Genomic DNA, 12,712 nt, shown 5'->3' on the forward strand with positions numbered 1-12,712 from the left:
GGTTCCTCTCACTTTGGCAGCAGCGGCGGAGCGGATCACACGCAGCCTGCTGAATACTTCTTTCTGTACTGTCCCAGGTTAGTAATTGTTGTTCAGTGCCGCTTGCACTGTTTATAGGCGCTCCGCCGTTTGCTGCCGGTGTGATGGGTTGCTGACAATGTAAACGCGATACGCACGTTTGAGAGCGCCCTAGGCAGAGGCAGTATTCTTATCTACCATTGTCGTTTGCTTATGATGGAGCGGTGTAACATCTGTCGGTGTGCAGTGAGTGATGATGGTTTTGCATTGACCTGCGGAGAGTGAATTTTTATTTCATGTAGGAACGTGCTCTGGCGTCACTGAGCAGCAGTTTAAGTCCAAAAGGCTTGCTAAGAAGTCTTGGAAGTGTGAAGTTTGTAAAACAGGAAACACCAGGAGTCCACATACGAGGACATCCGATAGTGAAGTGGTGGCTAAACTTGTAGAGATGGACCGGAAATTAAACACGCTGCTTGAATTACCGACCAAGGTAAACGGCATAGAAGAGTCTATCCAGCTACTCTCAGACCGCTTTGATGCCATACAGCAACGTCAGGACCGCCAAGAAAAAGAACTCAAAGATATTAGGCGCAAAGTCGAGAGCATTGAGAAATCCGGAGCCACTAAGCAGCTAGTGCAGCTTGAGACAGACATAGATGCACTTGAGTGGCGTAGCAGAAGCCTCAACATCGAGATCCACGGTGTAGCTGAAACGAAGGGCGAAGATCTTTTTGAGAAAGTGAATGACCTGGCGAAAGAACTAAACCTAAATGTTCTAACTATAGAGGACGTGGTAGCACTCCACAGACTGCCAGCAAAACCCGGAAACACGCCAGGGATTATAATGCGCTGTGCTCGCCAAGAACTTAAGAATGCTTTCATGGTTAAAAGGAAAGCTTTGAATGGACCTGACGAGAAGCGGTACATCTGTGAAAATATGACGTCTCGGTCTAAGAAGCTGCTTACATTCGCTAAAGAATGGGCGAAAGGAGCAGACTACAAATTTGTGTGGCACACAGGCGGCAAGGTTCTCGTGCGCAGGGCTCCAGGTGAAACAGCCACAGTGATCAAATGTGAAAGTGACCTAGACGCTCTAAATTCGTAGACGTCCTTTCCACTTTGTAGCTTTTTGAAACTTTCTCTCCTTATGGACAGCTTGCAATCTATACCAAAAGAACAATGGTTCACTCTTCATAACTTGGGTTCAAAACGACTGAGCTGTGTTCATATGAATGTACAGTCACTCAATAAGAAAATTCCAGAGTTGGAGGCCTACTTTGCTGGCATAAACATACACTGTGATGTTATGTTTAGTGAGACATGGTATAATGAAGATTCTGAGGTATTTAGATTGCCCAATAAAAACTCATTTTATTTGAACAGGACATCAAGACGTGGCGGAGGTGTTGCAATGTTGATAGATGACTCTATGAAAACTGATTTGTTATCTGATTTCTGTTCCGTGACCGATGACTACGAAATGCTGTGTTGAAACCAATTGTTTACTTTTTGCTACATGTTATCGGTCCCCTGATGGAGACCATAGTGCATTCTTCAATTTTCTTGAAAAATTTTTTGTCTTTGCAAGTCAGAATAGGCAGAGAGTTATAATTGGCGGTGATTTCAACATTGATATCAAAGGTGCTACTCGCAAATCAATAGACTTTGAAAGACTACTTGCATCCTATGGATACGCGAATGTTATAAAATCTGAAACAAGGATAAGTTCCACGTCAGCTACTTTACTTGACCTCTTTATCACGAACTACGATCTGCCATGTGTGTCCAGTGCCGTACTAAGCTGCTGTATAGGTGATCATATGCCAATATGTATGTCCGTTAAAGCACCCGAAAGAGCACCGAATACGAAGAAAGCATGTATAAACTTGCAAAGCATCACTGAAAACTCTCTAGAGGCTTTCCGCATCGACATACAAGGTACTTGCTGGGATACCGTGTTTTTACAACATACAGCACAGGAGGCTTATGATACCTTCATAAGTCACTTTGTGACAGTATACAAGAAACACTTTGTCTCTAAAGAGCAAAAAATAAATAAAAAGATTCGGAAGCCTTGGGTAACCAATGAGCTTTTAAGGAAAATTAGAAAACGAGACAGGTTGTATGCGAAATTTCTAAAAACTCGAGAACCCTCACATCTCAAATTGTTTAAGACCTTCAGAAATAAGTTAACTAAATAGTTAAGAATAGCAAGAGACGCGTATTATATTCATGAGTTTGTATCCTGTGCCGGACAGACGAATAAACTGTGGAACAAGGTAAATGCTCTTACAGGACGGAAACAAGAGATTTCGTTTAAGGACGCTTAGTGAGAGACCGGGAGCTTGCTGATGCATTTAATCAGTACTTTGTAACAAAAGATACTGATCAGAATGCTCGTCCTAGCAATGACCTCACTGCACCTAAAAACAATAATTCCATTTTTTTCGCGCCAACTGACAGTGATGTGTGCTCCATTTATCTCAACCTTAAAAATTCACGCAGCTGCGACATAGACGACCTACAGATACGGCCTGTTAAATATCCCATACATGAACTCGCCCCTATACTGGTGTACATTTATAACATGTGTATCTCTTGCGGGGTTTTTCCCGACAGAATGAAAACCGCAAGAGTAATTCCTATTTTTAAAAAAGGCGACAAACAGAATATAAAAAATTACCGTCCAATATCGATTCTCCCCATTTTTTCTAAAGGTTTTGAGAAAATTATCCTCAATAGGCTGTCTTCATTTTGCAGTAAACACCAGCTTATAACCGAAGCACAGTATGGATTTCAGAAAAAGAAGTCCACAGAACTAGCGCTTTTAGATCAGAAAGAGCACATATTAAGAAACTTTGAAAACAAGCTTTTAACTCTCGGTATATTTGTTGATTACACTCAGGCGTTTGACCATATCAACCACAATATTCTCCTCAATAAACTAGAATGGTACGGCGTACGGGGCACACCACTCGCTTTATTATCTTCCTACCTCAAAAACAGGCACCAATGTGTCTCATTAAGCGAATTCAAATCGCAAACCAAGGGCATAATCTCAGGTGTACCACAGGAAAGTATTCTCGGGCCGCTACTTTTTAACATTTATGTTAATGATATAGTATCGATTTATCAAAAATCAAAACTTATAATGTACGCAGATGACACGAGTATTTTTTTATCGTCCTGCAATTACACAGACTTAATAAGAATGGCAAATGAACTTCTCGGGAGACTTTCGATTTGGTCGAAAAAAAATTGCCTACAGGTTAATTGCAGTAAAACAAAAGCAGTAATTTTCCGAACTCAAGGAAAAGAAATCCCACAGTACCATAATATAATGTTCGAGTCTATGCAAATTGAGGTTGTTAACTCAATTAAAATTCTTGGTGTAACCTTCTCCAGCAGCCTACAATGGGACGAGCATGCAGATTCAGTCCTCAAGAAGCTAAGCAGTACGGTTGGTATGCTAAGTCGCAATCGACACATTTTTCCTACTTTTGTTAAAATACTTTCGTATAATGCCTTGTTTGCCTCGCACATTAATTATGGTCATTTAGTATGGGGTAGAACGACACAATCAAATCATAATAATATATTAATCATGCAGAAAAGGGCTCTACGTATTATTGCCAATGTATCCTTTACGGAACACACTGAACCACTCTTCGAGAAGTATAATATAAGAAAGATTCACGACATTTACACATACAGACTTCTGCGGGATTTTTACTATAGCAGCAGGAAACATAATTTTACGTTAGTGAAAATCGCGAACCTGCATCAGAATGTACCTGCCTACACTACACGCCGCACAGAAATATGGAATGTTTCGATATACAGAACTAATTATAGCAAACAGATGCTTGAGAATAATTTACCAAGGTTGTTGAATTCCCTAATTGAAATGGCTATCGACATTCTAAGCATGAATCCGTCAAACTTTAAAGCCTTCATGCGCTCCTATACTGCATAAACTGTAATATATTTTTGTCTTTGTTATTTCTTTAATACTTCTGTCTCTCCTTCATACATATTTGTGAATGTTTCTATGTTTTGTTTTGGGCTTTCTTTATTCACTTCTTGTGTTCTGATGAGCTGACTGCCACCGCTGCTCTGCCAAGTGTACACCAGGATGCAGGACCGGTCAAGCCTCCAGGAGGCTTTTTGCCTGCCATCCTCGACATTATATCTGTATGGTGTAATGTTGGAATAAATATTTGAAATAAAAAAAAATAAAAAAAATCCTGGACTGAAACAGCGCTCGCCGAAGCGTTTGACACGTACCACCAGGTCCAGTCTGCTCAATTTTTATTCGTTTATTCTTTGTGGTGAACCGCGGAAGGACTTAAGCAGATGTCATATTGACTGCCTAATGTTCAGTGAGGTATCCAACTTGAAATAAGCAACGAAAGTTGATGCGTTGGCCGCATTACGTTGTTGTGATTGAACGATCGAGTATGGTTCGGACTCATTGTTGCTACATGGAAACTTCCGATCGAGATTTTATTCGACTAGAGGCCAGTCGATTGCGATCCACGCATCGCGATCGCGGGTGAAGGATATTGTATACACCTTCATGCTGAGTGAGCGCTCGGCTACCTCTGCCCAGGTGGAAAGACCGAGTCGTGGCCCCCATTGGCAATGGCGAGCAGAACATCAAACCCGGAATGTCGTCGCATATAGGCAAAAGAAAAGCAGGGCACTCTCGCTCTTTCCCACCACGGGTTCCGTCTTCAAAGATCGCATGCGACGATCAACACAAGCAGTTGGAATAGGTCTCACTATTGATGTGTTTAATTTGCTAATCACAGCTTGCTTCATACAACTTATGCAGGTGTGTATGAGCTTGCGCTTCCCTTTGTAACAGAACAAAAGAAAATGGTGATTGTACCATATTGATTCTTATTTACAAATCTGGAATACAGTAAAAACAGGTAAAAAACAGAGCTTGTTGTAAGCACGCGCTTGCTTTGTTCTTTTCCGAGAAAATGCACTGTAGCGACTACAAGGCTGCGTTCTGGCATAAAGCTTCCAAATGTTAGCATTCTTTCTATATAAAAAGTGGCAAACTTGTTTTTCTCTGCTCCATAACGTGCGTAGTCTACAGAGGCAGCAGGTGTTTCAGATATTTTGCTCCAGGTTGCAGGGATACAAATTGAGTCAAACGTATGCTGATCTTCAACAGCAATACAGCCCATCTGCTGCTGCGGGCATGAGCTCCCAGTCGGCTCCTCTATTGCTGCCGGCTCGTCGGAAACATCGTCGAGCGTGCTTGACGGTCCATGGCTGACGCCTGCACCGGCACTGCGTGTGTGCCCTTTAGCGGCAGGTTGGTCACACAGGCTCCTCACTTTTCTTTTCGATGTCTTCTTAGGCAGAAGGTATTTCGGATAGTTGTCGAATACTGCTGGCATGACATCGGGCATGAGGCGTGGTCTATCCCTGGCGAGCTCGTTGACGACACCGTTCGCCGTCTCTCGATGTGGCGGTCTTCAAAATGTTCCTCGCAGACAACACACGCTGGAGTCAACTTGCGGTCCTCTCTCTTGATCCGCCGCTCCGTGCAAACCGTGTTGGGTCCGAGGACACACGGAACATGGAAACCTTGCCCGGATTCGACGGGTAGCTACTCCGACAGAGCGGCACGAAATATGTTTTTTTCCCGGCCTTGATGCTTCGACTTTACCATCATTAGTCGCTGTGGTTTTCCCTCACGTGGAACAGCACGGAGAAAACAACAGAAGAAAGCGTAGATGCGACCAAAATGCTATAATCCACACCGCGCACGACCGATGCAACTGCAGCGACTGCGGCATGTCCGGCAGCGACGGCACCTTTACGACGAGCAGCGCCCCTCGCGGCCAAAGTTGGAAGGCATCGCTCGCGCTGCCACCCTCTCCCATTAGGAGAGCGTTCCGCTCGACACACTAGTAAGATATTCTAGGCACTATAGCGTCACTCCAGGTTTAACAAGAGCTAACCACCGGCAATTTTTTTATTTCTCGCACGGACTAGTTCCGTACCATTCACAGCGTTGCACCTGATGTACGAAACGGAGTATACGTGACGTCTGACGCCTTCGACAGTGCCTACATCATCAGGCAAAAGCTAGTGAAACATATATTCTTTAAGACAAAACGACCCACCTCAGTTTCGAGTCGAGACCTGCACGACCAGATGAGCTTCGCTGCACACTTCATTGCAGCACTGCGCCATCACAGCTTTTTTTTTTCAACATGGTATATTTTACAGTGACGCAACCGTCTGCGTATAAGAACAATGTACAAACCATGAAGGAAACAGTGGCAAATTAACACTATGGAAAATAAGACACACATAATCGAATTAGCAGAAGAAAAAAATGCAATTAAGGCCACGGCGGCTCGATCTCCCGCAGAAGCGGCTCCCTGAGTGCGCTGTGCTGCCGGTGATCGCGAAAGTTCTAGTTTGTGCCGCCGCCGAAGCTTCCATGGCCTTGGGTATCGGTGAAGGATTAGTTAAGTAAGGCAGTAGAAAGAAAGTGAAATGGTTTGAAATAGACCTGCAGTTTTAGGATGATGAAATAGGTGTATACGCTCTGTGCGAGACACACCTGAGGTACCTGCAAGATCTAGTTTATTGATGGCTGCATCTGAGAACGGTGCACCAGAACTACGACGGTGAATAAGGGAGGAGGAGTAGGTGTGCTGATACACCAAAGAACAAATCAGCAGAGAATTAAATCACCTTGCAAAGAACATGCCTGGTTATTTCAGTTCATTTATTGAAGCCTTAAGGGCTTGTAAACAACACTTAAGTTGTGGTCAAGAGCAGTCTTCAACAACACATGGATACCAGTTGAACAATAACAAACAGCAAAAATTTTCTCTATAGAAGAGACAATAGCACAAAATGAGATTTTTTTGTATGGCTAAAACATCAAAATACAAGTGACTCGCAAGTTTAGTGCTGAAAATTGCTCGATCTGTGCGCGAAGCAATATTATTAGGCAGGACCTTAAATCAGGCTTTTGGATTTGGAAGGAATGAATCATTCCTAACTGACGTGCGGCCTTTCATGAGAGCTACTGGATGACTGGTTTAGGCGAGGGGACTTTGTTGTCCTTGGCTGTAGCAGGCAGTGTCTGTTAATAGTGTAGTATAAAAAGGAATGACGAAGGCAGAGGCTGATCGATTAGACGTTTTTCAAGAGTTGGGAGGGAAAGGGTTCGTTTTAGTACAATGATTCTAATATCACGCGATTATTCTGGCATGATAAACCGCGCAGCTCGGCTTTGAAGATCTCCTAATTCATCGGTAAGGTATGATTGTGAAGGGTTCCAGATGGGTAAAGCATATTCGAGCTTCGGGCGAACATGTCTGATAAGCCAGTTGTCTGATTTCACATGCTGCTGATTTTGCGTTTCGTCACCAATAACCGCGAGTGCGCAAAGCCTGCAAGTCTATTGAATTAATAAGAGCAGCCGATGATAAGGACGATGTCACGCGAGCGCCAAAGTACTTGCAAGAGGAAGTTCGGGCAATATCGTACATGCTGTTAATAGTGGTTTGCCTACGAGTGAAGGACATGAATTGGCATTTTTCAGGATTAGAACCATCGAGCATAAACAACGCTCCTCAGGAGCCTTGTGCTGTCGTCGCAATTGAATTATCAGCCCAAGCCTCAGCTTCGCGAGGGATGGAACACAGCCGTGCCAAGCTTTCTGTAGCTGTGCAGGCAAAGCTAGTCAGGGAAGGAAAAGAGTCAGACCTTTGTCCCCGCGCTGTGGGAAGAGGGGAATTATCGTACGGAAGTATCAGCGCATGTAGGGCATAAGGCTTACAACACAGATATCCAGCGCTGCACCCAACTTCTGCCCGCAGGAGGAGCCGCGCCACCATAGAGAAATGTTTTTGCTTTGCAGGCAAGTTGAATTCTGCATTTCTGTAACCGGCCTATGTTGCTATTGACTATGACGAGATTCACTGGTCACTGACCAAGGTCAACAAAATAATGACGTTTCGAGAGCGCTACGGCTCCCTTGTTCACAATGAGCAACCAGCTGGACGTCCCGGGCTTTTTTTAGGGGTTACTATCGTTCTGAGGAATTTCGCGTAGATAGGGTGCAATGTGCCGCCATTCTTATTTATTGTGTTGGGCTTAGTCTGGGTGATTAATGACTCGAGATTTCGGCGGGCTGATACATTATTTTTTGTTGTCACTACATCTGCTTCATCCCAGTTAATTTCATGACCAGTCTTTTGCGCATCCTCCGCGATTGCGTTCGTTGTCACTTTTCCTTTTCCTGCACCGTACTGATTTTTTTTTCAGGCGTCTCTTGAAATCTTTCGTTTCGCCTATGTAAACTGACGAACAGTCGGCGCAGGCAATCCTGTAAACCATGCCGGGAAAATTGGCACGAGGGAGCTGGTCTTTCACGTTTACAAGCTCATTTCTTATCTTGCTTGTTGGGGCATGTGCAACATGGACGCCGTGCTTGCGGAGCATCCGCGCCAGCGCCTCGCTGATCCCTGATACATACGGGATAGCGGCTAGTTTCGGTTTCGGTGCGTTACAAATTTTGTCTTCCCGGGCAGTAGGCTTATTTGATAGAGCCAATCTTTGCGTGTTCCGAATGAAGGAATGCGGGTAGCCGTTTCTTTTCAAATCTTTTTCCACGGTATTCATTTCGTGGTTCAGGGCGGCGTCTTCATTGCATACTTCCCTGACACGGTTGATTAGAGATGCAACCACTGCCAGCTTATGACTGACAGGTTGTGCTGAATTGAAATTTAGGTACCTTCCTGAATGCGTCGGTTTCCGGTAGACGCGAAAACTAAGACCTGTCGGAGTACGGGTTACAAAGGTGTCAGGAACGGAAGGCAGCCGTCGGTCTCTTCCTCAACAGTAAAGCTGATTGATTGCTCAATGGCATTAAGGTGATCAAGGAAAGTGCAGGTGTACTCCCGGTCTATGACGCAGAAGCAGTCGTCCACATACCTCAGAAATTCTTTTGGTCGCGGTTGGAAGGTGGCCAAAGCTTTGCTTTCGATGGCTTCCATAGCGATGTTAGCCGCTGTGACCGAGATGGCTGCCCCATTGATGTGCCAAAGGTGTGTTGGTAGAGGTTGCCGGTGTACGTAAAATATGTGTTGGCGAGACAGATCAGCAAAAGTTGGCAAAGTTCCGCTGCTTCGAAAGGTGACCGATTCTGCCACGAGGTGTCATTCTCGAGACGTTGCTTACATATCTCAACTGCGAGATCAACAGGCACGCTTGTAAAAAGCGAGCAGACGTCGAAAGAAATGATCTCATCTGTGTCTTCTAGGGCGACCTCTTTGACCTTGTTGACCTGCTTACCACACGCACCTGCGTTTCAACCTCGATTGAAAGTCTAACCACGTTATTCCAAGATCCTTACGTCTAAAAAAAACGGTAAACACACGTTTTGGTTTGCATGTGGTTTTGCAAAAGTTGAGCGTCATCTCCTTCAAGCAAGGATTGAATACTGCGAGCTGACAAAGAAGCGCTTAGAAACTGAACTGTTCTTTGCAAACCGACAATTGGAATTTATCGCTCCGAATGTTCTCGCCAGAGTTCAGTTCGTTTCGAACTATGAAACATACAGAGGAGAGGAGAGACTTCTGAAATCGCAGGATAAAAAGCTGCAGACTTTACTTGCTGGAAAGAAGATAGCGACCAGGGCGGCACCAATCTTCGAAACACGGAACCTGTCGTCCTACAAATTTAAACCATCCGAAGCGAAGGTGCTCAGCCTAGGTTTCAATTTCAACCAAGGGAAGGCACCGGACCCACGAAAGGTTGCATATGCCGTAGAAGGGGGAGTACGACTTCTGCAACGAGACATTCAGGACGAAGTTCGAACGAAGGCGATAGGTGTGTTGTCACGCATGAAGAAGACGTCATCAAACCGCCCTCTTGGTCAAGATGAACGCTCAGCAATCCGCAGCCTCCAGGCTACAAGGATATAGCCATCCTGCCGGCAGATAAAGGGAAGGTCACTGTTATTCTTGACCGGTCTTCTTACAAGCAAAAAATGGAGGCCATGCTTCAGGACGAGACCACTTACTGGCGGATCCCGAAAGACCCTACTCCCAAAGTGCAGACGTCTCTTGAAAACATGCTAGCAGAAATCTTCAAGGGCATCCCTCCGTCTATGAAACGGCGTTATTATCAGTTGCTATGTACAAACGGCTCAGCGCCCGCCATATACGGACTACCAAAGGTGCATAAACCAGTGATTCCCCTGCGCCCAATAGTGCATTTTAGAAAGTCCTTTATACTCATTGTCACAGTACCTTCATGGCGTTCTCTCTCCGCTGGTGGGCAAGAGGAGGCACAGACATCAAGAATTCATCCGACTTCATCAACAAGGTCAAAGAGGTCTCCCTAGAAAACACAGATGAGATCGTTTCTTTCGACGTCTGCTCGCTTTTTTACAAGCGTGCCTGTTGATCTCGCAGCTCTGACATGTAAGCAACGTCTCGAGAATGACACCTCGTGGCAGGAGCGGACACCGTTCGAAGCCGCGGAACTTTGCCAACTTTTGCAGTTCTGTCTCGCCAACACAAATTTTACGTACACAGGCAACTTTTACCAACAGACCTTTGGCAAAGCAATGGGGGCAGCCATCTCGGTCACAGCGGCTAGCATCGCTATGGAAGCCATCGAAAGCAAAGCTTCGGGCACTTTCCAACCGCGACCAAAACTATTTCTTAGGTATGTGGACGACTGCTTCTGCGTCATAGACAGGAAGCACACCCGCACTTTCCTTGATCACCTTAATGCCATTGAGCCCTTAATCAACTTTACTGTTGAGGAAGAGACCGACGGCTGCCTTCCGTTCCTCGACACCTTGGTAACCCGTACTCCGACAGGTCTTAGTTTTTGCGTCTACCGGAAACCGACGTATTCCGGAAGGTACCTAACTTTCAATTCAGCACACCCTGTCACTCATAAGCGGTCAGTGGTTGCATCTCGGATCGACCGTGTCAGGGAAGTATGCAATGAAGACGCCGCCCTAAACCACGAAATGAAGACCGTGGAATAAGATTTGAAAGGAAACGGCTGCCTGCTTTCCTTCATTCGGAACACGCAAAGATTGGCTCTATCAAATAAGCCTACTGCCCGGGAAGACGAAATTTGTAACGCACCGAAACCGAAACTAGCCGCTATCCCGTATGTATCAGGGATCAGCGAGGCGCTGGCGCGGATGCTCCGCAAGCACGGCGTTCATGTTGCACATGCCCCAACATGCAAGATAAGAAATGAGCTTGTAAACGTGAAAGACCAGCTCCCTCGTGCCAATTTTCCCGGCATGGTTTACAAGATTGCCTGCGCCGACTGTTCGTCAGTTTACATAGGCGAAACGAAAGATTTCAAGAGACGCCTGAAAAAAAAATCAGTACGGTTCAGGAAAAGGAAAAGTGACAACGAACGCAATCGCGGAGGATGCGCAAAAGACTGGTCATGAAATTAACTGGAATGAAGCAGATGTAGTGACAACGAAAAATAATGTATCAGCCCGCCGAAATCTCGAGTCATTAATCACCCAGACTAAGCCCAACACGATAAATAAGAATGGCGGCACATTGCACCCTATCTACGCGAAATTCCTCAGAACGATAGTAACCCCTAAAAAAAGCCCGGGACGTCCAGCTGGTTGCTCATTGTGAACAAGGGAGCCGTAGCGCTCTCGAAACGTCATTATTATGTTGACCTTGGTCAGTGACCTGTGAACCTCATCAAGCCATGATTCCTGACCAGACGGTATGCCGTCGAACCCTCGACTACATTGCTATTGACTACCCATAAAATATTACATGGCATTTTTAGTGGCCGCTGCAAGTAAGAGGCAGGGTTAGGAAAAGCGCCCCATATAAGAAACCGGTGTCACTCTCGGTGGAAAGCCTTCGTGTGCCTTCTGTATCATGTGGATGTCCTCAATGTAAACTGCACCAAACAGTTTAACGCGATAGCGTTAAGGGTGCCGATCAGGGTAAATGCTGGCGTACATCCTAGCTGATGTGTCGGGAAACTCCGGATTGGCCGAAACGGTTGCTGCGTCACATGTGGAGCGGCGTTTGAAAAGTGATTAAAACATTAGAAACCTGGTAGTTAGAAGGTCGCATCATGATTAAAAATTCACTAAGACATTTAATAAAAAGCCGGGTCTTTCAAATAACATTTCCTCAATTTTTAAATTTCTCTTTTAGAGTTACAAGGTTGTGTTTTTCGCCGTAGCATTGCCAGTGGTGTAGCGCTTCAGAATACAGCTAATAGGTGCTAACACGTGGGCTTGTTAACTTAGATTGAATAGCAAGCATTTTAGCTGTTACCGTTGGGCTTCTTAATTACTGAGAGGGTTGCAGTCCACCGTAATTAATATCCATGTCAATTTTTAGAACTTCAAAAACGCATATACTCTCTGTGCTGTGGAGCAATAAATCTTGGCTATTCTGATGATTTGCGTTGTGGAAATAAGGGGGGGAGGGGGGGGCAGCCTTCCGTATCAGCACTCCCACTTCGCTCGCTAACCGCAAAGTGGTTCGTGCTCGAGGGAACAAAGGGAGGGATGACAAAGCGTGAACACTCATATGCTCTTTATTACAATTGCATTTACCACACAGAACAGGCCAGGCAGCTACAGAACATCACAGAGGCATTCCTTAGATTTAGAAGGGTACGAAAG

The 12,712-nt window shown here is 45.2% G+C and overlaps 1 protein-coding gene across 1 annotated transcript in view; it reads right to left on the reverse strand.

Annotated features, from left to right (window-relative positions):
* Positions 1 to 649: 649 nt before the first annotated feature.
* The window catches only part of LOC144129656 (uncharacterized), a 32,408-nt gene continuing 20,345 nt past the window's right edge, over positions 650 to 12,712 (reverse strand). Inside the window, exon 5 of the mRNA XM_077663767.1 lies at positions 650 to 725. Coding sequence (XP_077519893.1) covers positions 650 to 725 — 76 coding nt within the window. The remainder of the gene's footprint in view (positions 726 to 12,712) is intronic.

Source organism: Amblyomma americanum, chromosome 4 (assembly GCF_052857255.1).
Source record: "Amblyomma americanum isolate KBUSLIRL-KWMA chromosome 4, ASM5285725v1, whole genome shotgun sequence".
Taxonomy (NCBI): Eukaryota; Metazoa; Arthropoda; class Arachnida; order Ixodida; family Ixodidae; genus Amblyomma; species Amblyomma americanum.